The sequence below is a fragment of the Diplotaxodon limnothrissa genome, linkage group LG3 (genome assembly GCF_057381915.1).
Source record: "Diplotaxodon limnothrissa isolate DT_005_m linkage group LG3, D_limnothrissa_male_GT1.1, whole genome shotgun sequence".
Lineage (NCBI taxonomy): Eukaryota > Metazoa > Chordata > Actinopteri > Cichliformes > Cichlidae > Diplotaxodon > Diplotaxodon limnothrissa.
Window position 1 is genome coordinate 16,393,871 of NC_140598.1, and position 27,108 is coordinate 16,420,978.

The window sequence follows — 27,108 nt, forward strand, 5'->3', positions numbered from 1 at the left end:
TCTCAAAATTGCAAAGCTTCTGAAGCGTGATCATCGAACAATCAAGCGTTTCATTCAAAATAGTCAACAGGGTCGCAAGAAGCGTGTGGAAAAACCAAGGCGCAAAATAACTGCCCATGAACTGAGAAAAGTCAAGCGTGCAGCTGCCAGGATGCCAGCATAGGAAAATTGGGTTGAACAGTGAGACTGCATTTGTGGGGTTTAGAAACATCCAGAGCATCGCAACAGAAAGGTAAATAAAAAAAGTAAGAGAGAGAGAGAGATAAAGAAATAAATGAACTAATAATACATAAATGAATAGAAAAATAGAAAACACACATGTAGAAATTGTCACATGTGAAATTGTTTTTGGAGAGAATCAGAAGTGAGACAGTTTGAATCCACAGTTCAGCGCAAAGATGCAGGAATTAAATCTGATTATAAAAACACACCGAGGCAACGAAGACCAGCTTACACTCAATATTAATATGAACACACAACATACACGCAATGAAGACATGCTTACACTCATGAATGTGAATACATGACATAAATGCTGAATGGTGTAGATTTAACACACTTAAAGGCTGAAGCTGAGGAATAACTCAGGAAGTTGCAGGACAATAGAGCGACTTTTGTGACAAGGAAAAAGAGACTGGGAGGACCAACCAGGGATTAGAAGCTTAAAGCAGGTTTAAAATAGTGAATTAGAAGTGGTTTCCAGCTGATTGAGCAAAAGAAGTGACGACTGTAGAAATAAAAATAAAATAATAATAATTGAATTATGCAGCAATGTTTTGAATATGCATTTCTGTTGTCAGGGCAACTTCTCGAGATGTGACTCAATATGCAAATTAGTTGAATGAGTGGGGACAGAAAAAAAAGAAAAACTCAAGTTTCCTGTCTGAGACATGAGTGAAGTTTGCATTGAGAGAAATATATCTGTGACTGTGTGAGAAGAACTGTTTGGTAAAATATATGATAGCAGCCGCAGGACAATTAAATAAAGTCTGTGACTAAGTGCAGTCGTGCAGACCTGGAGAAGAAGTTTATAATTTAGTGATGACACATTGTTATAAAGTGTTTAGAAAGGGCTTAATGGGAATATTACTGTTGGGCAAACTGTGCGGCTTTAACAAGATTTTCTGTGTATTTAGCAGGTGAAACTCTGTCAGCTGACTTCAGACTGTCAGGAAGCTGAAGAACCTGAGGCCAACCACTGAAACATGATGTGGGCAAAATGAACAGAGGGAGGGATTTTAAAGGTGAACATTTAGGACTTACTGCAAATGTTACTATGTCAAAGTTACTGTGACTCAAACAGAGGAAATTCTGATTTTCTTATTTCCACACCCAGCATGTTTTGGGTGTTATATGCTATTAAATACTTTTAAATAAATTAAAAAGTATTTAATAGCATATAACACCCAAAATATGCTTCGGTTCACATTTAACTCCAGAAAATCATCAGTCAAAACATGGATATTACCTGACCACAGATTCGTGGTGACGTCACTGCTCTTTTAACTGTTCGGTGTCTTTGTTTGTTTGCTGGTTGTAGAAATGGTTTATATGAGCTTTGAGCTGAGAGTCAGAGGTTTCTGTGGACACTGCTCATGTCGGCACTTATATTTCTGACCTTTTCTTATAACCGATTAAACATGATCTCCTCCCTTTTGCCCCCATTTTTGGTGGTGTAGGTACAAATGATCAGGCATGACATTCTCATAATAAATAAGATACTGCAAATAATTATTTCTGCATTTGTGCGATTGAAGTGAATTGAAAATGTGTATGAAATGACACTGTTTTAAAGATTTGGCCTAAATAATTTTGGAGTGAATGAGTCTAAACATGATGACCTAACTAGTGATACCCTGACACACACACACACACACACACACACACACACACACACACACACACACACACACACACACACACACACACAGCATGTTATGCCAGTTTCGGCTGAAACTATGTTTCAAACCATGTTCCGGGTTTTTAGTTCACCATTTATGAGGCTTCAAGAAGAAAATAAAAGACAGATCTGAATGTTTGAAAATGTTTTGGAAAGATTCTGTAAAGATGAGATGAAAAATACTCAAAGGATAAATTTAATTGGTTTATTATTTAGATAAGTTGAAAAAAGTTAAACAAGCAAGTAAATGAAGAAACAAGGTAAAATGAAGTAATAATGAAAAAAGTTAAACAAGTAAATGAAGAAACAAGGCAGAGGAGAGAAAAGCCCAACAATCCCCTCTGAGCAAGCAGTTGGCGACAGTGGGGAGGAAAAACTGCCTTTAAACGGGCAGGAACCTCCGGCAGAACCAGGCTCAGGAGGGGACAGTCAACGGCCGGGACTGGTTGGGGGGGTTAACAGAGGTGGAGCAAGACGAGGCTACATCAGGTGAGGAAGCAGTAGCGTCTCTCCTCCGGAACAAGTGGAACCATTTTCTCTTTTTTTTCATGCACTTTTCCACGAGCGCTTTTTTCTCCAGGATGAGATTTCTCAGCTCATCGATGGTTTCTGCGTTTTGTTCTTCAAGTTTCTCACATCTTTGTTCCACCTCTTCCAATGTTGCTTGTTGTTCTTCAAGCTTGTCTTTGAGTTGTTTGGATGTTGCCTCCTGTATCAGCTTGTCCTTGTGCATGTCTGCATTTCTCTGTTGGACCTCTTTGTGCTTGTCTTCTAACTGCTCGTTTCTTTTCTGGATTTCTTGGAGCGTGAGCTGCAGGTCTTCATGTATTTTGTCTTCTTGTTGTTTTTGCGCCTGCATTTGAGTGTTTTCACGCTTCAAGTTATTGAATTCCACCAAAATCCCCTTAACGAGCTCGGAGTTGTTTCTCGCTATCTGATCGATCCTTCTCTGCATCTGTGAGCAGCGTTTCTCCAGTTTGTCCTTTTCTTCTTCCACTTTAGTTGCTTTGTCCTCCAGCTGATTACAAAACTCTTGCAGTTTTAGATTTTTAGACTTAAAGTCCTGGACGATACGTTTTCCTTCTTTCAGTCTTTCCTGCTGTTGCTCTTTCTGTTGAAGAAGGTCTTTATTTTGGCACAGTGTTTCATCCAGGCTTTCTTTCAGCATGCGGTATTTTTCCTGCATGCTCTTCAGTTCTCTTCACAACACCGACCCCCCCAAACTGATAATCAGACAAATTCCCAAACACCTGACTTCACTGTGTCGACACCGTTCCTGACTATTTCTGACCTCAGCTCAGCTCTGCTATTATCCTCACATTAAGGGTTCGTTCACCTGCCTGCAGATGATCTGTGAGCTCGTCGGTTGTAAATTAAACTCTAAGCACACTGAGGGTAACCGGGAGGCGTTCAGGGCCTGCAGTGCAGAGCTGCAACATGAAAAAAAGGGATGGGGGCTCAGATCTCCTGAACAGGGTGGAAACAACACGGTGGGTTTGTGCTGTTTGTGATTCCTGCTCCGTCACTCTGGTGGAGACCACTGCAGCTCAGCAGCGCTCCCTGCTGACCCTCTGATGAAGATGTCAACAGTATGTAAACTGAGCTGATGTGCTGCTGTTTGAGCCCACGTGGTAGCGTACGTCCAGTATGGGAGAACTTAGTCACCGGTGCTGTCTTTGCTTGTGCTCTAGCTTTAGCCTGTTTGATTGTTTGTTTTCTATTTTATTACTGCCTAAAAGGGGAGGTGGGGGAAACACATGCCTGACTTCTCCTGTCAGAGGTTTTGTAAGCTCAGTGGAAGGGAAAGAAAACAAAGAGTACGTTGCCTGTGCGTGTGTGTGTGTGTGCGTGTGTGTGTGTGTGTGTGTGTGTGTGTGTGTGTGTGTGTGGTGGGGGGGGGTCAGAGTGTGACCCCATAAAGACTTCCCTAAACCTGCTGGTCTGGAAGTCCAGCAGTTCATCTAAACAAAAGGCACTTAGCCTAAATCAGATATAGATACATTTATCCTAAATGAACAGAGGGAGTGACTTTAAGTCTGATTTCAGACTATGTCAGTATTAGTTAAGCCAAGAGTCGGGCAAAAGCTTTATGACCCGGAAAGTTCTAATTCCCACAACATATTGTTGGATTAGTAAGCAAAACTTTTCTGTGATGAAGATTTTTGGGGTTGTTGTTTTAGTGATGGGTTCATTCTGTCAGTTAGCTTTGGCTTGTTTTCTTATTTCAATAGAGGGAGTTTTACTAAACATGGACATGTCGAGGAGCGGCTCATTATTTCTGTAACAGTGCACTTAGAGAAAACTGTCAGGTGTCGCCCCCTTTGGTGATGATGTTTTGTGCTCTGATGAGCTAATAATCAGCTCTCTTTTCCTCCTTCTTTGTTCTAAGCAGGCCTGCAAGATTGAATTAACAGCGCTGTAAAACATTGTTGTGAGAGCAAATATAAGGTGAGCTTTTCCAGATTACAATGGGCTGAGGGAAAGGTCACCTGTGGGAACCTGCGAGTTCCTGTCTAAAGGATTGCAGCGAGTCAATCCAGTCCAAGATCATAAAGAACTCTTTTTCTAAAAACAAAAGAAAGAACAAATAAATGAGCTCATATTGATGAGGGTGGAGACTCTGATGCTTTGCGCGTGAGGCTCCACTTGTCTGCTGTGCAGCCGTGACAAAGACTGGACCAGCGTTAGGATGAGTAGATGTTGACAAACAATTCACGACGCCGGTAAGAAAAGGGTGGATGCTTTGCTTTGCTTTTGGCAGGAGCACAAGAGAGAGAGGGAGACCGAAAGGTTCACATGAGAGTGGAGCTGCAGACTCCACCCTTGGGCGGCTAATTTTGGGTTGCTGATGTTTGCTTTAAGAAAATGTTGTTTTATTGACTGGGTTTAGATGATGGTGTCACATTATATTGTTGGGAAAATGCCAAATGCTGAAGGGGAGAAAATGTTTGATATTACTGATGTTACCATTAACCAAAGCAGGCCACTGTAGAAGTCAACGACATTTTATAGAAGGAAAACAGAACCAAAGCCAAATGTAGGAGTTATATAGGGGATTGGTGGACTTGTCACATTCCAAATCCAGTTATGGAACAACAAACACTGGTCCAAGGGAAAGGGCATGTGATACGAGGTGGTGCTGGAGGGAAACGAGCAAAGTAAAGACAGCAAACCTATTTTGGTTCGATTTGATAAAGTCAAATTAAAAGAAGTACCATGACACTCAGAGGATCAACGTGAAACTAAAACATACGCACATTTTGTATGAAGCACATGACTGATAACTGTTGTGTTTTAAGTTTAGTTTCTTATAGCACAGAGTGGATCACAGTGAGGGAAGGACAGGGGGGGAACTGAGTTTAAATGTGAAGTTGATGCTAATATACAGGTTTTGTTTCTAGGTCGTTCTGGGGATGCAGGCTCTGGGTGGAGCCAGGAGCTGAAAAGATCGAACATGATAATTAAACTGATTTTATTATTTAAACACAGGTTTGCAGGCCCGGAGCAAATATACTCGAGAGGAGAATCGCTGAGGTTTCCTGAGAAATGATCTGATGAACCTTTTTCTTTTAATTTTCTAGTTGTGGTTTTGTTTGACACATGAAGATGTGTCAAAAGGGGGAGTTTTAGGTCTAATTTGAAACAATGGATTATATGATCGATGATGCAGTTCTACACTGCAATCATCGAGTCCATCCTCACCTCCTCCATCACCGTGTGGTACGCTGGAGCCACTATCAGGGACAAACAGAGACTGCAGCATGTTGTGCGCTCTGCTGAGAAGGTGATTGGCTGCAGACTCCCATCTCTGCAGGACCTGTACGCCTCCAGGACACTGGGGCGTGCAGCTCAGTCACAGCTGACCCTTCTCACCCTGGACACAGTCTGTTTGACCTGCTCCCCTCAGGCAGGAGGCTCCGGTCCATTCGCACCAGAACCTCTCGCCATAAGAACAGTTTCTTCCCCTCTGCTGTTGGACACATGAACAATAACCGTATGACTGTTCCCACCACTACCACGTGACCCTACGCTGTGTTCACTGCATCATTCCATGTTTGGCCCTGATCACCACCTGCACTCATGTATATATCTATCTACTTAGCACTTTTAATCCTTATTTTTATTTTTATTTAAGTGTTATATGACAGTATGTTTGCACTGAAGCACCGCAGCAATTTCCTAATGTTGTAAACCTGCTCAACATTTGGCAATAAAACCGTTTTTGATTCTGATTACTGTCAGCATTTTAATCGCTAGTTTAAAGGCTGCAGCTGTTGCTCTAACATAAATGTAACAGGCCTCAGTGCTGGTTCTAATAGTCTGAGCTGCTTCCAGCTTTATTTGTGAAGAGCACAGCAGCTTACAAAACACGTAGCTAGCTCGTACAGCTGCGACGTTAAACTTTCATGAGCTAAGATGACCTTAAAATAACGGGGCTACGTGTGGTGATGCTAGCGTTAGCCACGTTAGCGCGTTAACTTCACAGGTGGTCAGACTGAGTAAACAGGCACTAAGTCAGAGGTTGGGCTCTCCGTTTCGCTGCAGGATCCCTTCATTCATGCAATTTATGCAGTTTATTAAAGTGCAATTGGAAAAAGGATTTTGAAATGCAGTTTTTAAAAGCATTTCAAAAATCAGTTTATTAAATGGGAATTCAAAAATGAATTTACAAATGCAGAATTTATTCTATAATTCATTACTTAAGCACAGAATTCTTTATTTCGATGCGCGTGGCTCTTGTGGTCCTCCATACAGGAGTGAGAACGTGTTGGCATTTGGGTCCTCCTTCCCCTCATCATAGTCTGCCACGCAGGCCGTGACAGAAAAGCCCACTAAAAGAACGCCCACCAGACCAAAGCAATGGTTTTGACTTGATCAGCATTAACCCCGCCCCCTGACTTTGATGGGTGAAGCTGACAAATAAAATGTATTTATGAACAGCGATGCAGGGCCAGGAGTAGCAACGTGAATTAAATAAATACATCATTAAATAATTCATTAAATGTGTCAGTAAAATAATCAAAATAGAAAACAAACCAATAATTGATTAAATATGTAATTAACTAATTTGAATTGTATATAAACAAATATTGAAAAATTTTAAATGAAATTAATGGATAATTCATTATTAATATATATCTTTAATTGATTATGTAGATTTTTTTAAATGAATTACTGAAATAGTTCATTCATTAGTGATGCATTTATTTAATGCAACCATAAAATTATTGCTAGTTTAAGTAAAATCAATTTAAGACATCAATATTAAAGGTTAACTTATGATAATGAATACATGCAACTATAACTGATGACATAAAAATGAGGATTTCTTAAGCTGAAGCCAAAGTGCTGACTCATTTGTCATGTTACTCTCAAATGTTTTCCCTAATAACAAGAACATAATTACACTTTAGCCACAAGAGGGCAGCAGCATTAATATAAGTCACATGTATATAAAGGTACAGTGATTATACTACAGTGATTTTGACAAAAACAAAACAGTTGATGGCAGTGTGTTTTTCCATGACAGAATAATTACGCACACCCCACTTTGCAGTTATTTATTTGTAAAAAATGTTTGGAATCATGTATGATTTCCGTTCCACTTTGTGTTGGTCTTTCACGTGGAATTCCAATAAAACTGATTCATGTTTGTGCTGTAATGTGACAAAATGTGGGAAAGTTCAAGGGGGCCAACACTCGGACCGGCGGCCGCCTCGGGTCTCTGCTCCTCCTGCCTCCCCTTTCACTCATCCACCTGCTGCCTCTGTGGAAGCTCCGCCATAGCCACCACCAAACAACTGACTTATTTCTACACATCGACCAGCATCCGGCCAATCCACCACCTTCCATCGTTTATACCGTTACAAAAAAAAAAAAAATCATAAAAAAACATCATTGGCCCATAAAAATGAAAAATCACCATCAGTATGCCCGATGGCCAGTCCAGCTATGGTCGTGCCATCAGTTAACCCTTCACGTGGCAGCTGTGACACGCGTGCCCAGGGTTGCCGACCCCTGCTCTAAAGCATCTGATTTGGATTCCTGAGATCAAATATATTTTCCTTTGTGTTTGTTTTCTTCCCATTTGTGGCTTTAATGTAGTGTTACATCCTGTTTGTTTGCTTCCATCTGTAAACATGTCCAGATTCACTGTTATGTTTCTATTCTTACATTGCTGTGTGATCACTGTTCCCTCTGCTGACTGATGTGACCTTTTGTATCTCACACTGATACTTGTCATATTTGTATCTGCGCCTAAAAGATAAAAAGTTTTCCACGCTAAAACACAGCTCCACCTCCTGCAGTTCTCCCTCTGAACCACTAGATGTCTCTGTTATCTAAATGAAGACGTGCAGCACAGCAACCACAGCAGCGCTCAGATCACACGTGTCCTGTTATTATGTATAAAAGCATGAAACAGGTGAGACAGGTGGGATCAATATTAATGTTGTGGAAATATATGAAAAAGCAACAGAAGAGTGAAAACATTTCGTGTTTCTAGAAAGATCTTTCAGCTCACAGCTGCTCACAGACTGTATTTACAAGTGACAAACTGCAACTCTACAGTACATCTACAGTATATATCAAATATATTCTGTATTCAAATCTATTGAGTGATGTTTGAAAGTCTTTCCAGGTGAGTTTGATCCAGGAGGGTCTGAAGCCAGAGTCAGACAGAGACTGTGCAGAGACTGTAGAAGGACAGAGCAGCAGCAGAGCAGTCCAGATACACTGATGATCCTCTGTCAGATCCAGAGGGACACACAGGGATGATGCTGGACTCTACATTGTGTCTGACAGTGGAGCTGTTCTCAGAGCAGTTCACTCTGCAGCACTGACAGTCATCTGCACTTCTTCTCATTCCTCTGTCAGTCACTGCTGGATGAAGCTCTCCTCTCCACCTCCCAGTAACATGGCCCAGTCAGAGCATCTCTACACACAAGCTGCTGCTGCTTCAACCTCTCTGGATCATCAGGACACAGCTCCTCCTCTCTCAGCACACACACCGTCCTGTTTACCATCATCAGCTCCACCTGCAGAGAGAAGAAGGAAGAGCAGAGGAGATAAACGAGTGTTTCCAGAGACTCTTCATCAGCTGTCAGTCAGTGATGCAGCACATCCAGTATAAAGAGCAGCAGGGACTTCAGTGCTGGGACTGTACTAGGACTCATTGTTGCTTCACTTTTTCTAATCTTTGGATTTTTATTGAAGTTGATGAAAATGTTTTTCCCTCCTAGTTTGAGTTTGGACTTTCATTCATTAGAAGAACCTTGGTGTGTCCACTCTGAGCTCTGTAGGAACCCCAACAACAAGCCCAACAATCCAGATGGACGGTTCCAGCTGTTAACTGGAGGAATTCCATCCAAACATCTGCTCTCACTAAATTCTTCCTCACCTACAGACTGTGTTCTTCACTGCTTTAAACTTGGAAATGAATGCAGTCATTGGTCTGCGTGCTGCTTTGTTCAGAGAGCTGATTGGCTGTTGACAGTGTTTGATCTGAGCGTGTCAGCCGTTACTATGGTGACCATAAAGGTCAGAAACAGGAAGTGTTTGTGTCCAATCCTGAAGCCTGTCACCATTCTCCTCTCACAGCTTCACTGAGAAGCTGCAGCTTTACAGGAAACACTGGATCTTTGTTTCATACTGACTGTGTTTAGTACAATACTGCTGACAGCACCACCCACTCACTCCATCACTCTACTTACTCCAGAGTCTCCAGTCTGTAGTCTGGACTCTGCTGAAGATCAGACAGCTGCTTCACATCTGGATCCTTCAGGTTGTTTCCGTACAGGTGCAGCTGTCTCAGATGGGAGGGGTTGGACTTCAGTGCTGCTGCCAGATAATCACAGCTGATCTTTGACAAACCACAGAGCCTCAATCTGTATAAAGAATGAAAGATGTAAGTTTATTAGACAAAGTGTGAGCTTGAAATCATTCAGTGTTTCATCATCTGTTCAGAGCTGAAGAAGGTTCAGAATGTAGAAGTTTAGAAAATGGAAACTCCAAACAGCTGAAGCCAACAGGAAGCAGCTTCAAACAGGAAACTGTGCAGAGTTTCAGACTATATGTCCTGATGCAGCCAGTTGGATTTTGGAGATTTGAATCTCTGTTCTGTGACTAAGTCCTTGAATCATTTCTTCCAGTTGGTCCAACAAGACAGACTAAGTGTTGGACATGTGTTGTGGCTCCATTAGGGGAGCTTCTAAATGTGATGTGATGGCCCCTCTGGGTCTGTCAGGTCACAGCACTGAAGAGAGCTCAAACTGGGCACACAGTTGTTCCAGTCTGGACCAAAGACTCTATACTGGGACTGAGGGACTGCTTTGACTGCTCCCACTGGGACTTTTTAAAGGCTCATGTTCTCACTTAGATCATCGATTTCTACTTACATTTCTTTCTGGGAAAAATGGGGATTACTTTGGAAACAGGAAGTATTTTCCCCAATAAGCAGCCCTGGATTAGTAAATCACTCCAACATGTTCTCAGGCAGAAGAAGCTGTCTTGTTATGAGGGAGAGAAGAAAAAGATTGAGGCACAGAAACTTGTTGAAAGAGAGATAAAGCAGCTAAAATCAGGTGTAAAAGTAAAGCAGAGGATGAGCTGAATAAAGGACACTCAAGGCTGGCTTGGAAAGGAATGAAGTCCATGGTGGGGATGCAGAACAAGGAGCAAAGATGAATGTGATGCTGAATCAGCAGAAGACTTGGACTCATTTGATTCCAGCTTTGATATCATTGATTTCAATGAAGAGCTTTGTGATTGTAGCAAAGGGCTGGTAGCTCTGAGAGTCCCACTGATGAGGTGTTTGTGTGGAAATCTCTTAGTGGGACCAAAGAGAGAAAAAGCCCTGGTCCTGATGCTGTGGGAGGGAAATGATTGAAGTGTGCTGTGAGGAACTGACTGGGAGATTTTCACACATTTTCCAGTCCTCCTTGGAACAACAGGAAGTTCCCAGCATATGGAAACAAAGGTTAAGTGTCCTATGGCACTCAGTGATGATGGTGCTGTGGCCCCACCACCTCCACCTCTTTGTAAAGGAACTAACTGTAATCTGAAGCTTCAAATGGAACTAAGACTTCCTCCACTAGGTGGCAGTGTCTGATGAGAAAGTGTTAGTGGAGCTGGCCTGGAGTCAGAAACAGGAAGATGCAGGATTTGGGCTGAAATGGGGAAAAGTGGTTGGCACTAGTGCCTTAAAGCAAGAAGGTTGTAGGTTGAAGCTTGTTGGCCTTTCTGTGGAGGTTGGATGTTCTCCCACAGTCCAATGAAATGCTGCTTAGGTTCATTGGTGCTTCTAAATTGGCTGTAGGTGTGGATGTGAGAGAGTGCTTCTCTGTCTCTCTCTGTTGGCCCTGTGATGGACTGCTCACCTGTGCAGGTGGACCACGCCTCTTGCCCTATGACAGCTAGGGCACAGGCTGCAGCCCTGTGAGCCTAAGCTGAATAAACAGTTAGCAAAAATGATCCATAGATGGCCTGAAATCCCCCAGTTAGCAGTTTGGTAGATAGCTATGACATGCTAATCCCATCCAGCAGCTGTATTCTACCTGTAAGCTGATCCCTGCTGAGCCAAAGCACTTTTTCATATACAAATTACAACCTTTAATAGAAACCTATTGGTCAGCATCTTATTAGCCTGCTGTTAGCTTCATTCCACAGAAAACTGAGAGAAACTAACAGAGTTGATAAAGAATAAAGAGAAATGTGCTGATTTAAAGCCTTTGAAGTGCTTCAGATGATCTCTGTCCACTTCTGTCCACTCATTCATTCATGTAAGCTTTCTAATGCAGCTTTGATCTTCACAGTCTGCTTCATGAAACTCATTCTAACCCTGAATGTCAGAGTGTTCCTCCTTCTCTTTCCCATCATTCATGCTGGCAGTGGAGGAGATTTGGATGTTGGACTGTGTTTTGGATGATGTGTGTATGTTTGTGTTGGACTGCTGTCTGTAAAGCAAACGCACATTTTGCTTTGGATTTCAGTGTCAGACAGACTTTAAGGTGGAATGAAGAGTTGGAGAGTTTCACAGTGAATTATCCAGTGGAGGATTTTTCTTCTTCTTTGAAGGTTTGAAATGTGAACATTGTTCTGCTGCAGTCAATGGACTAAACCAGAGAAGAAGAAAACAGACTTTACCATGAAGATCCTCAGTGTGGATCAGTATAATATCAGCCTGATGTCTGCAGTTTAGTGTCAGCACAACTTTCACATCATATTCATCTCAGCACAACTAAAACATGCTGACTGACCCCAGAGTTTCAAGTCCACATCCTGGACTCTCCAGGAAACCACACAGATGCTTCACTCCTGAATCCTGCAGGTTGTTGTTGTAGCTCAGCTCCAGCTCTCTCAGATGGGAGGGGTTGGACTTCAGTGCTGCTGCCAGATAATCACAGCTGATCTCTGACAAACCACAGCCCATCAATCTGTATAAAGAATGAAAGATGTAAGTTTATTAGACAAAGTGTGAGCTTGAAATCATTCAGTGTTTCATCATCTGTTCAGAGCTGAAGAAGGTTCAGAATGTAGAAGTTTAGAAAATGGAAACTCCAAACAGCTGACAGAGTTCATACGCCTTTGTCAGGGTCAAATTCAAGCAAGACCATGTGAAAATTAAAACACATCATCCTAGGTGAACTTAAACACCTTTGTTCCCCTTTTGTTAAGACATAGAAAAGTACACCACACAAAAATACTGCAAAAGGAAACGGTCGCCTTATATACATAGTGTATAAACTCAAAATGCACATTTCACTTCAAATTAAGATTAAGGCTTTGAACAGATCACATAGTTCAGTTCAACATATAAGACTTTAAGAATGCACAAGCATCTACTTAAAATCTATTTAATTTATCATCCATGATATTATTTTGTACAATTCCAATGTATTTTGTTCATCTCCCTAAAATAAACAGGCAGTCTTAAAGTATGAAATATTCATATACAAACACATATAAATGTGTGTACTGTCTCAGTGGCTGATAGTACCCCACAGGCCTCAGTGTGAGCTTGAAGACATTTATAATGTTTAAGTAGTTTAATGTGCAGGTGCTGACGATAAACACATTTTGAATGAAAGCCGGGGAACTTTGGTAGCACAGAAACAAGTGGCTATTCTTTGTGACTATATGGATCACTCACAATACCATTATTTCACACAAAGGCACCAAATTAATACTCAAAAAAGCTGCAGCAATACACACAAATATAAACAGTACTTGGTGACAACTTTGCTTTTAGCCTTTAACCCTTCTTGACTACTTTTGATGTGGCCTCTATATTTTACCTTTAAAAACAGTTTATCTTGCCAATCTGTTATTTTCTCATTTTGACCAACTGTAGCAGCACAATTTATCTAAATTCAGACAAAATTTAAAATACAAGTAGAAAGTGATATTTTGACTGTAAAAACCACACACATGTTTAACGAATCATCTTCATAACTTGAAATGCAAATAGAGATTGTACACTTTTAAAAATACGCACACGTTTTGCAAACAACAAAGTTATATGGTACTATTTACCAAAAAATGCAGCCAAGGCTCAGACGTTTTTCATATAATCATTTCAAACTATTTACAGAACAATCAGGTGTCAAACAATAGTTTGTGTCACTCTAACACATATGAGAACAGCACAGGGATAAACCTGCAGGTCTGACAGCAGGTGTGTCACTCAGCGTTTACACTGCAATCTGCCTTTGTTGGCTTTAAGGCAGCAACTGTGACGATCACTAGTAGAACTGACACACAAAACAAAACAACAGCTACACACTAAATACACAAGACAACAAACTAACTTGAGACCAAACACGGTAAACGTCACAAATCTCTCACGTATCAAAACTCTCTCTCTCTTTCGCTCACTCGCTCTCTCTTGCCGGTCACTCCTAAAACTTCCCCCTTTTGCTAAACAACCAAATGTCATGTTTCCATATCATTTTTGATTGGTCGACATGGTACATTTTCCCACCTATAGGGCTTTGGAGCGTGATGTCACGGGAGATGGGCCACGCCCCCTTCCGCCATGACAGTAGGCCAGCCAAAGGATACCATTTCAGCTATGGATCGTACGTGTTGTGTTGTCGGTTGCAACGTTAGATCACACGATCGTGAAGGCAAGAAGCTGGATAACGGGCTCTCTTTTCATCGTTTTCCATCCTGGAGGCAACGTGAGGGATCCCATGTATCCGATATTACTAAACAAAGACGTCAGGCTTGGATTGCAGCGGTGAGACGAGGGGATATCGAGTTCTCTGCAATCCCCAGCTTTTTGTTGGTTTGCTCACGGCATTTTCTTTCCGGTGAGTTCTAAATTAATTCATATCACTCTTGAAAGGCTTTTAGTGTTATTTTCAACGTGCTGAGGTCATAGATAATGAGATAAAACATGCTAATGTGTGATGCTGCAGAACCACATCATGTCGACTGAGTAGCTTATGATTTGGCATTATTGCAGGCAAACCAGCATATGAAATGGATGTAACAAATCCAGACTGGGAACCAACACTGCACATGGGGCATGACGACATACCTGTATCAGACTCGGACCGGCACTCAAGGCGTACGCAACGGAAGCGAAAAAGAGCACCCATCGGAGGTAAACAACCCCCCCCCCTCTAAAAACATACTAAATTGCTATCACTGTACACTAATCCGCACATAACTTCCAGATGAATCACACACCTGTCATTGGAATATTGGTGTACATTTACCTTATGTCTAATTTTATCTTACAGGCTTTCGTTATGCAGCTGCAGAGTCTGAAGGTGTGCCCCGTGCAGAAGTGATTGATGAAGATCTGACAGAAGACCAACAGCAAAATCACAATGTCATGGAGGCAGTGGACAGCAGTTGTGTTGGACAAGTGGAGGTTGAGGTACCAGCTGCAAATGTGGATATACTGAAGAAATGTAAACCTTTTAAAATGATGACAGATTACAAACTCTCAGCTGTGTCTGTAATCAAACCTCTGTAACTTTGCTTCACTTCAGCAGCATCAGCTCATGTTCACATGTTGATTCATGGTTTGCTTCAGTTTTTGATGGACTGCAGAATATTTTGAAGGTTATCTGCTATAAAAAGCCAGAACAGGAAAATCTGCTTCATGTGTTTCTGTTTGATCCTCAGTGACTTTGACACAAAGGCCTCTGCTGTGATGATCACACCTCTGATCAAGTCTCACAGTGTCAGCTTTGTTTTTATACATATGGATATGTGCTGATAAATGATCAGAATTATAATATTTCCCACTGCCTGCTGTGTGCCGTGACCTTTGACCTGCTAAAGACAGTCAGCTGTGGATTATTCATTGTTGTGTCTGATACTTAGAACTGTGAGGAAGAACACTACACAGTTAATCAGGGTCCCCTCTCTCTGAATCAGGAAAGGTGGGCAGGCCGCGTGTGGGCCACGGGCCATACGTTGAGTCTCACTGTTTGAAATGTGAACATTGTTCTGCTGCAGTCAATGGACTAAACCAGAGAAGAAGAAAACAGACTTTACCATGAAGATCCTCAGTGTGGATCAGTATAATATCAGCCTGATGTCTGCAGTTTAGTGTCAGCACAACTTTCACATCATATTCATCTCAGCACAACTAAAACATGCTGACTGACCCCAGAGTTTCAAGTCCACATCCTGGACTCTCCAGGAAACCACACAGATGCTTCACTCCTGAATCCTGCAGCTTGTTGTTGCAGCTCAGCTCCAGCTGTCTCAGATGGGAGGGGTTGGACTTCAGTGCTGCTGCCAGATAATCACAGCTGATCTCTGACAAACCACAGTCCATCAATCTGTATAAAGAATGAAAGATGTAAGTTTATTAGACAAAGTGTGAGCTTGAAATCATTCAGTGTTTCATCATCTGTTCAGAGCTGAAGAAGGTTCAGAATGTAGAAGTTTAGAAAATGGAAACTCCAAACAGCTGAAGCCAACAGGAAGCAGCTTCAAACAAACACAACAAGAGAAAAAACTCTGAATGTTTCACATTAAAGTCGTACATTTCTCATAAAAACAGGACAAAGACTTGAAAAAGTCGTGTTTTTCCTTCCAGGAACCACAAGGCTTCACTTTTAAAGGTGAAGTGTGAAAGAAATGGACATATTTGAAGTCCAACACCTTTTTCCAGTCACATTATTAAAGCAGACAAACTACAAGCTCATTTTCATTCCAACAAGTCATCTTCTGACCTGGACTAACAACACTGGTCTCTATGTGCAGCTGGCTGTGAGACCAGTGCTCAGGGAGCGTCTACAAAGTGCAACACTGAAAGAACATCGCACACTAGCTGTGTCCCAAAACGTCGGCTGCATCCTTCGGAGGACCCGGTATTCGCGGTCTACGTGGGCCGGGTCCTTCAAAGACTGAAAAGTCTGGAAGTGCGAGGCTGTGAAATGGGACGGTCTAGCCTTCAGATTTGCGTCACCGCTGTGTTGGTGGAGTTTAATAAACTCGGCCGTCTGCTCCTTGCTATCTAAAATATAACAGGACACTGGCGTAAATTCTCGACCGTCTCACACTTCTGTTTAATCAGTTTCCTGTTTAACGTTTATTCAGCTGTGTGAAAATCCCGGAGGAACTTTGATCTCAGCCAAACCGATTTACTCCGGAACAAATAAAACACAGAAAAAAGGCAAACAATTACATTTTTAAGTTATCCGAGTGACTTATATATCGTGTTTCACCTGAGTAGCCAAAGAGCGGGGTCTGAAAACGATGAAGCCGGGCGTCCGCTGCTCTCGCCGGCTGGAGTGACCATTGAACCCCCCGGCTTGCTAGCGAGCGGGTGGGGAACAGACGTCTCCGAAAACGTCGGCACACTTTTGCAAATATGCGATGTCTTGATAAACCAAGCAGATATTTGAAGTTTACACAGCTACTTTCTCGCCTGAAAATATGTTAAAAGTTTATTTTGTGACCCAGAAAGATTAATAAGAGTAATTTGAAAACTTAGTAGCTGCCGCCATTGTTGGCAGCTGAAATTTGGCTGGGATATGAATTCTGGGATATGGTGGGCCACGAAGGACACACCCGACGAATCCTTCAAATTCGGGGAAATGAAGGACGCATTTGTCGGGCACATTTGAAGGAGTCGACAAATACGGACAGCCTTCATCGCCTGGCTGTGACGTAATCGGCCTTCAAATGCAGCCTCTGGAGGATGCAGCCGACGTTTTGGGACACAGCTACTAATTTGCTTCCATCATCCAACCTGAAGAGGAAACAGAGACGCCTCCCCTTCAAAGTAAAAGCTGCTCCTTTTGGACACAGTATCAAAGAAAGTCTACAGTATAACATAGAAAAGACAGAACAAAGTTTTGGTTGTTTTTAAATTGTGCAGAAATGAAACTACACTAAGCTCAATTATGTGACAGACATTTCATCCCATGTCAGTTTGGCCTCATCCTGGGCCGGATTATCCAGCACACACTCTGACCACAGGTCCATGTTGAGCAGGATGAGCTGCTGGCTAATCTGGAGGCTGTAGCAGCAGCTCACAGTCACAGTGGATTTCCACTCATGAAAAAGCTCTGGCTGCTTCATTTCTCATCTCATATCAGAGACTTTAATGCTTCACTGAAGCTGTACTGTGATGCTTCCATATTCCAGTGAGGCCTCCATAATGATTTCAGCTGTTCTGTACACACACTGTGTGCCCTGTATGGCTCAAAGTCTCTGCAGCCTGTTTTTATCTGCTATCATCAGATCTTCATCATCCTCATTCACATCCCTCACACACTCTACAGCCTCATCAGCACTGACTTCATCTTCACTGACTGATGGAGCACAACATGAACCTGTGGAGGCTGAAACACTGTCCTGTCAAACATCTCCCCGTCACCACTCCACTTCTGTCAGCCTTTAAATGAACCCTGCTCAAGTCTGTCACTTCTGTTTGGAGCCAAAAGAGGTTAAAGATTACGCCACTACATTCTTGTCTAGAAAATATTAAAGTGTATTTGGTGACACACAAAAAAGGGTAAAAGTATAGTTTGGGTCCACACATGTCCAAACCCTGGTGTGTAGGCCTACTTAGTATTGAGAAAAGCCCACTAAAAGAACGCCCACCAGACCAAAGCAATGGTGTTGACTTGATCAGCATTAACCCCGCCCCCTGACTTTGATGGGTGAAGCTGACAAATAAAATGTATTTATGAACAGCGATGCAGGGCCAGGAGTAGCAACGTGAATTAAATAAATACATCATTAAATAATTCATTAAATGTGTCAGTAAAATAATTAAAATAGAAAACAAACCAACAAAATATGTAATTAACTAATTTGAATTGTACATAAATACTTAATGAATTATTTTAAATGAAATTAACCGATAATTCATTGTGATTTTGTTTTGTGTTTTGATGAGCTAATAATCAGCTCTCTTTTTCTCATTGTTGTTCTAAGCCGCTTATCCAAAGGTAAGGCACTACCTGTTGAATTATTTCCAAAGTGTGCCAAATTGGACATTACAAATTAAAGTCTACTCACTGAAATTACTGGGGAATGTCTGCTTTGATTTTGATGAGAATCTCATGACAGTACTGAGGATTTAATGCGGTTGGACCGCTAAAGGATTTAATACGGTTGGACCGTGGAAAGCAGTTGGACTGCTGAGTGATTTTAGTATATTAGGGAATTTGGTTATTGTTTGGGGTGGAGCCCGTATTGGTTATAAGGTTGGACCTGCTTCAGTCTTACACTTTTTTGGCTGTTTTACTGTTGTTCCAAAGTATTATAAATTATTCAAGAACGTTTGTAAATGTCACTGTTTCCATTGGACCTGAGTGACGTACAAAGACAGAGAGGGAGAGAAAGGAGAGAGAGGATGGAGACAGCAAAGAGAGAGCAAACACAAACAGGTGAGAGTGGACAGGTGACCAAGGTCAGCAACCAATCAGAGAGCTTCTGTTTGACCCACAGTCACTGATGATGACTGCACATAACCAAGCAGTGTGTTACTCTGATATCAAATATGGATCCTGCTCTTATAATAATGATCATCAGATGATATTATTGTGTTATTTTGTAGCTGAATACGATGTTTGTGTGATTATCAGTGAAAGAAGCAGTGAGGAGGATGGAGAGAGAGAGAGGACAGAGGCTGAAGTTAGAAACACTAAAAGGATTTTTCATGGATTTCATGGATGATTTGAGTGATTTCCAGCAGGACACTTAAACATGTCAGTGGACGTCCTAAAGAACATATTCACTGATATGAAACGTGTCATTGAACAGGATTAATATCAGTGGAAACATGGTGGAAACAGCTGTGACTGCATGGATGTGACACACTTCAAATCTGTTCTCCACTCTTGGATTTGGGATCCATGGAGCTGCTGCTGAGTCTGTACAATAAAGGAATGGTGTGGAAGGTTGCAGCGTACGGACACAAACACTTTGTGGTTACAATCTGATTTTAGTTTCAACATTAAACTACTAACCTACACTGATCAATGATGTTAATGATCACATCTGGACTCACCCAGCCTTTCTGCAGTTCCTCACAGCTGGAATCAGTCTCTGTCGTCCCCGCTCTGATGTGTTGTACTTCTGCAGGTCCAACTCATCCAGAACCTCCTCTGACATCTGCAGCATGAAGGCCAGAGCTGAGCACTGGATCTCAGAGAGTTCCTTCTCTGATCTGTTCTCTGACTTCAGGAACTCTTGGATCTCCTGAAATAATGAGAGGTGGTTCATCTCCATCAGACAGTGGAAGATGTTGATGCTTCTGTCAGGAGAGATTCCATAACTGTTCATCTCCTTCAGGTTGTTGATGACTCTCTGGATGGTTCCTGGACTGATCTCTGTCTGACCCAGCAGACCTACTAAGAGTCTCTGGTTGGACTCCAGACAGAGGCCATGAAGGAAGCGAACAAATAGGTCCAGGTGGCCATTTTTACTCTGGAGGGATTTATACATGGCTCTCCTCAGAAATACATCAAGTGATTGGAGCTCATCGCCATCAAAAAGACTGGAAATCATCTTGATTAAAGATTTTGGTTTAAGGAAGTTCTTCAGCACCTTTGTCTTACTGTTGGTGTGACAGTGGAACATGTAGACAGCAGCCAGAAACTCCTGAATGCTCAGATGAACAAAGCAGTAGACTGGTTTCTGGAAGATCACACACTCTCTTTTGAAGATCTCTGTACAAACTCCTGAGTACACCGAGGCCTCTGTCACATCCAGACCACACTGCTCCAGGTCTTCTTGGTAGAACATGATGTTTCCTTTCTCCAGATGTTCAAACGCCAGCCTCCCCAGCTTCAGAAGAACTTCCCTGTCAGCCTCCGTCAGCTCCTGTGGACTCGTCTCATGTCCCTCGTGGTACTTGTTCTTCTTCCTCTTTGTCTGAACCAGCAGGAAGTGTGAGTACATGTCAGTCAGGGTCTTGGGCAGCTCTCCTCTCTGCTCTGTAGTCAACATGTGCTCCAGAACTGTAGCAGTGATCCAGCAGAAGACTGGGATACTACACATGATGTGGAGGCTCCTGGATGTCTTCATGTGGGAGATGATTCTGCTGGACAGCTCTTCATCACTGAATCTCCTCCTGAAGTACTCCTCCTTCTGGGCGTCAGTGAAGCCTCGTACTTCTGTTAGCCTGTCAACACATGTAGGAGGGATCTGATTGGCTGCTGCGGGTCGGGAAGTTATCCAGACGAGAGCCGAGGGAAGCAGATTCCCCTGGATGAGGTTTGTCAGCAGCTGGCTGACTGATGACTTCTGTGTGACATCAGACAGCAGCTTCCTGTTGGTGAAATCCAATGAAAGTCTGCTTTCATCCAGGCCGTCAAAGATGAACAAAAGCTGAGAGACAGCCAGCTTCTCTGCTGTGACCTTCTGTAATGTTGGATGGAAAACATGGAGCAGCTCCAGAAGACTGTGCTGCTCATCTCTGATCAGGTTCAGCTCCCTGAATGAAAGCAGAACCACCACACTGACATGTTGGTTCTCCAAGCCCTCTGCCCAGTCCAGAGTGAACTTCTGCACTGAGAAGGTTTTTCCAACACCAGCCACGCCGTTGGTCAGAACCACTCTGATGGGTCTCTGTTGGTCAGGTAAGGCTTTAAAGATGTCCTGGCACCTGATTGGAGCGTCATGGAGGGCGTCCATCTTGGAAGCTGTCTCCAGCTGCCTCACCTCATGTTGGGTATGAACCTCTTCACTCTGTCCCTCTGTGATGTAGAGCTCAGTGTAGATCCTGTTGAGGAGGGTTCTACTTCCTGTTTCATCACTTCCTTCAGTCACACGTTCACATCTCCTCCTCAGACTGATCTTATGTTCATCTAAAACCTCCTGCAGACCAACATCTGCTGAAAGAAAGAAAAACAACGAGACTAAAGAGAAAGAAAACTCTTCAATGTCTGAACAACACAAGAAGTCCAGTTTTCAGAAATGAGTCCATCAGCAGACAGATGTTCAGTCTTACTTTGTACACAGCTGCTCTGACTGGCTGTCTGCAGTCCAGCTCTGCTTCTGGATCTTTCTCCACACTGTGCAGAAGCTCTGATGGTGACACAGAAAAGTCACAGTGGAGATACTTCTGTCCACCTTTGATTAGACTCATTATAAAAAGGAAAACAAAGTTTGAACACACTCATGTTTCCAGTTCACTGACTTACATTTATTCCATGGACACTCACTCTAACCTGAAGCACAGCTACAACCCAACATTGTTGAGGCCTCATCTCCTCCTTTCCTGACTGTAGAGGTTAAATATGCAACAACGGACAAATAAAAGAATTTGGTTCATTTCAAAGAAATTCACACGGTGACCAAGTAAAGTAACCGTAGTAAAGGAGACAACATCCCGTTGATGGTGGGATTATTTGAAAGATTTGCTTTGGTCACGTCACCAAATGCAGTTGAACCACCCGTGGATCCATGTTTGACCATTCTACCACTCTGAGCTCTGCTTTTGAATCATTTTATTATTATCATCATTCATTTATTCATTCTTTGGAGGGGGGCTATTTCCTAATGCCGCCCTAATAAGCTGATGTTCAAGGGGAAATATAACAGAAACTCTTTCAGTGTTATTCATTAATAAATTAACAGATAAACTGTGAAGAAGAAAAAAACTGAGATTTAAAGGAGAGAGTGAGAAACTTGATCATCCATCCTCATAATACATGTTTATCAGTATCTGCTGTGACCATACTGCAGTAATAACTACAAGTCTACATTTCTGTGACTGTTGATCAATCACAGCAGGAATCTGAGCTCATCTCTGCACACAGAGCAGCTTCAGCTCTGGGATAAACTGCTCGCTTCACGTCCTTCTCAGCTCACAGACACTCATCCTGATATTTTCCTTTAACATTTGATGGTATAATTCATCTGAGTTTACACTTTATCTGCATAAATACAGAAAAACAGACCCAAACACCAGAAACCATCAGTTTCACCATGTAGAATATATTGTTGTTTCCTTGCTTTTAATTCAGAGAAAAACTCTGATTTGGATTTTCTCTGTTCTCTTTGCCACAGCCCATCCCAGCAGCAGCTGAAGCAGCTGACTGTCACAACACTGAATAACACTTTAGGAGGAATTTCAGAGGTCAGTAAAGCTCCAGTTTCAACATCAGTTAATTAATCATAGTTCATCATAAATGTTAACCTGGCTGGCACACATGTTAATGTTAGCCATTTAAATATTAGCAGTTAGCTGAGGCCACAAGAAGAAGAGGCCCTAGAAGAACAATGGATGATAAGATTAGATTTTCAAGACTGGGCAGAGACGTGTTTTCCTTTACTGTCTCTTACAGAGGAGGGAGCAGATACCAGACGAGGTCACGGAGGTACGGGGAGGATTCGCAGCAGACAGCAAGACTGCCACGTCCATGCGAGAGAGCGATGGCTACGATAATCTCTGTTTTTGTCTCCCTATATAATGTTGTACAGCCCATGTGAGGGTTATCCTCTCTGTGAACCAGATGCTTGATTTCACACAGAGGTCCACCAACTGAATTTGATCAGTTATGGAACGATTTACCTCGACAGGCTCCTTCACTCGCTGCTTTTAAACCTCCTTTAAAACACACTTTTACTCCCTGACCTTTGACCCAGTGTGACATGTTGACTCACTACCTCAGACAGCTTAAAATAGTCTTTTTGTTTTTTGGTGCTGCCTAAAAGAACCGTAAAATATCTGTCCTATATACAGTTATGTTCATATATTTTTGTGCTACATCAGGAAACTCAAAAACATAGTTTTTAATATTTTAATCCTTATTTTAAAAACTGTTTTTGTCATTTTTCTTCTCCCATTGCATCAAAAATCATTATTTACACTGAATAAATGAGTCAGCAGCTCTCTTACATTGTTGCTGCAGGTTCATTCCTGAACGATGGAGGGTTTCCTTTGGACCGGTCACTCCTCACAGACACACAGCTGGATGCTGCAGATCCTGCTCCATCCTCTTCCTCCATCTTCTTGATGTCAGGGTGGAGTTAGTCTGAGAGGCAAACACACACACTCAGAGGTGCTGTTGTACTGGAAGCATCACACTGACGGGTTTCTAAAGTTCTCATTGATCATTTCATGGAGTTTCTGTGGTAAACACTGTCCTGTGACGTATGTGTTATGGTGAGGGTCATGAGGGCTAACCAGCCCCACTCCTTACTCCTCATATTTCAGCCTGAAGCACAATAACAGCCTAAACCTAACCAGGAGGCTGTAACCTCAAAGGGACTTCATGGTTAGAAATAAAGGTTCAATGAAATGAAGCAGATCATAAAAACATGAGTTCCAACTTTAAAAGAAGCATCCACACGATGACGGCACAGCAGAGGAGCACTTTCTCTAACACACTGATTCAGTTCCACTGACACAAGGACACACACAGGAAGGCACACACACACAAGCCTTTATAAGAAACAACACAATCATCTGCGCTTGACTTGTCAATCCAAGTCCTTAGCCCATGAGCCCGCGGTATCAGACCACAGATATTCCCTTACTTTGAAAAAATAAAGCCAGTTTTCAGAACAGACCTGATGTTTATGCTACAGCCTGTTTACCAATATAATCAATATCAGATATCAGAGCAACAGAAACCACGGTGATCAGGACGCTGGGACTGAGAACAGGAAGTGGCTCAAACGTCACAGTTTCATAACGTCACCCTGAACTCCACTCACGGAGTTTCTGTCGCCATTGTAGTTTTTAAAGTCCCGTGATAAAGGCGGGGCTTTCTGTGAATCCGCACTCTCATTGGCTAATAACTCGAGATTGACACATCGTTATCCAATGAGCGTGCGGGAACTTCCGACATAAAGTTGTTTCCTTTGAAAAACCAAAGTCTGATTATTTTTGCCTCCACTGACGGAGCCTGTTGTTCCCGCCACAGAGACACAGTAATGTCAGAGCGGTGTTAACACTCACCCTGCCTCAGCACAGCTCTCACTCTCCTCCTGCTCTCTCACACTAAACGGAGGCTCAGCTAAACTCACTTCCTCTCTACTTACAGGAAACCAGCGCTCAGAGGAGCCGAGCGGCCTCACATTTCACCCACAGACACGAACAGCGTGGAATTATTTTATGTCATAAGAAGAAACATATTCATGTAAACACTCACCTGCCTCAGCTCCACCTTCCTCCTCCTGCTGCTCTGAACGGAGGCTCAATACTTTCACTTTCACTGCTGCTCCCTAAACACAGAGGATGCTGGGACTTGTAGTTGTTTCCTTCCGGTGCGGTCTTCCTCTTTGTTTGTTTGTGTTTGTGTTCAAGTTATTTCGATCATGTAAACATCAAGAGGAACACGTGAAGCCACACAGAGTTTGTATGTCGAGGTGGGTAGGAGGGTTTGAGGGTTTGGGGAGGGGTCAGAGGGAAGAGGTCTCTCAGTCTTGACAATCCACATTGATGGCATTGCATCTTTCAGCGTGTTTGTGGGTCGATTTGGATGCTCCAGGTGTGAGAGCAGCCACTCAGCCTCTGCTGCAGATGTGTGTCACAAGTTCATCTAGTAGTGAGACGGTGGCGCAAGATGGCGAGTTGAGCAGTCGCACGAATTAGGAGCTCGTTGAACTTGTCCCAGAATTTACTTTGTGTTCGTTATTGTTTCCACTCGAAAGTAGTAAAATGACTGCCCCAAGTATAGTTAAACCTGCTAAATTCAAACTCGACCTCAAAAAACAAGAAACAACATCGCCATGTGATGGAAAGGAAGACAGCAGAGAAGGAACGGATCATGACTACGTAGCAATGGACGTAGCAGTGATGAGCAAAAGGGAGTAATCCAAAGTATTCAGAATACGTTACTGTCATTGTGTAACGTAACGGAATACATTACAGAATACATTTTGGGGCATGTATTCTGTATTCTGTAATGGAATACATTTTAAAAGTGACCTTCCCAACACTGGCTGGGGATGATTTACACTTAACATTTTAATAACTGGGTACAGAATGTCATAGTCACAATAAAAGTAACAAAATAAGCTAACATCAAATACATTTACTGTAAACACATCAGAAGGTTATTCATGTGGCAAAAAGTTAGATCTATACAAAATGTTGCAGGGAAACAGAAGGAGCTCATATAGGTTTGAGTTTTATTCACATCCATTGTGCAGGTACAAATAACAGAGTGGAAAACTTCATATTTTGTGTTTGCAAACATTAATTTATGAAGATTAATTAACATGAGTGTAGCACAAAGTAAAGGTGAAAGCAGTATTCTGACACGACAGTGCAATCAAAACACATTTTGCCACTACAATCTGTGAATAATTGTGACAAACAACTGTCATTTTAATATTGGACAAACTAGTTGTGCAGCCCTAACCTGAAATATGCTGTTTGTTCTGAATGAAAAACGTTAGTCTTTGGTAAACATTTTAATCACATTTATAGATGCAATATGTTATGTCAGTTAAGATTAAATGTTACCACAAGTTCCCATCATCAGAACACAGTGTGGAGAAGTGTCCTCACAAGTGCACTCGAGGTAAAAAAAAGCACTGACTCTGTGAAATAAACAAGCTCTCCTCCTTTTGGGAGGTGACTCAACGCTATGGAACAGCTGGGTCTGTACATTTTTGGACACTGATACTTGAAAAAAAAAAAAATCTTCCCTTTGTGCAGAGCACATGAAATTTACTGCAAGTCCATTAGACCAATCATCATTAGAAATATGAATGAAGGAAGAAATGAGATGCTTTTTATTTTTATCGAATTTGCTACTAAACCATACAGTAAAACTATACTGGGGGAAAAATGTAATCTTTTGCGGTTAGTGTGATAGCTTTAACTCCTATTGTCCTGCTTGATTTTGCAAAATAGAAACACTTTCATACACCGGGGTTGTTATTAGTAATTTCCTCCAGTTAGCCAGGTAGTACAGTTATAGTCAACAGTTTTAACAGTGGCACCACTTGCAACACTAAACTTTTATTTATTTGCAAACAAACATTTTGAAACTTGTGAAATTCTGTGAAAAAACAAAGTAACGTAGTGCATGAAGAACAAATTTTGTGACACATAAGTGCTGATGTCTAAACACAATTCATTACATCTCCACTCATTTTTATAAAAGAAGTGACTGTCTTTCATATTCTCGGCCACTGACCTAATTATTTTATATTTGATGCTCAGCTACAAATTTTACTTCACTGGGTCACACACATCACACATCCTACCATTTGTCTGTGATTGTTGTTGCTCAAATAGCTGTTTAGTCTAATAATATGTATTTTTCAATTTAATTGAGCAGTTGTCCTGTCTGTTCATTGGTTGTTTGAGAAATGCTCAATGCATTTTTTTCACTATAAACCAGACAGACCATTTTAGGAATTGCCAGTCATGCTGCTATCCAGAGGAACAATGAAATAAAATATCCCTCTACACTGATGATATAATATTATATATAACAAAACCCAATTCTACAATATCATACCTAAAAAAGAGTGTGTGAATTCAAATGGTCTAAGGAGGGTATTAAATATTTAGGAACTTTCATTCCCATACATTTGGACCACTTGTTTGGCAAAAATTATAATAAAAATTATTCAGCGTATCAGCAGTGATTTAGAGCAGTGGTCTATTCTCCCCCTGTCTCTGTTAGGTCGAGTTGAATATATCCGTATGAATGCTGGTCTAACCCTACTCTATTTATTTCAGATGATACCAGTTGAAATCCCAAAGACAATGTTTGATAAGCTGAATGAAAGAGTTTCGAGCTTCAGGTAGACTA

At 41.9% G+C, this 27,108-nt stretch overlaps 2 protein-coding genes across 2 annotated transcripts in view; both read right to left on the minus strand.

Annotated features, from left to right (window-relative positions):
- The window catches only part of LOC146634681 (protein NLRC3-like), a 256,953-nt gene extending 232,423 nt beyond the window's left edge, over positions 1-24,530 (minus strand). Inside the window, exons 1-2 of the mRNA XM_085343754.1 lie at positions 24,487-24,530; positions 23,229-23,364 (exon numbers count right to left, since the gene is read on the minus strand). The gene's annotated coding sequence lies outside the window, so the exon portion shown is untranslated. The remainder of the gene's footprint in view (positions 1-23,228; positions 23,365-24,486) is intronic.
- LOC146634689 (protein NLRC3-like) lies at positions 18,653-21,368 on the minus strand. Its single transcript, XM_085349938.1, has 3 exons — positions 21,336-21,368; positions 19,392-21,216; positions 18,653-18,689 (listed from the first exon to the last, which is right to left on the minus strand). Exons 2-3 carry the CDS (start codon positions 21,017-21,019, stop codon positions 18,653-18,655), a joined length of 1,665 nt encoding a protein of 554 aa, XP_085206064.1. The 5' UTR covers positions 21,020-21,216; positions 21,336-21,368.
- Positions 24,531-27,108: the final 2,578 nt, after the last annotated feature.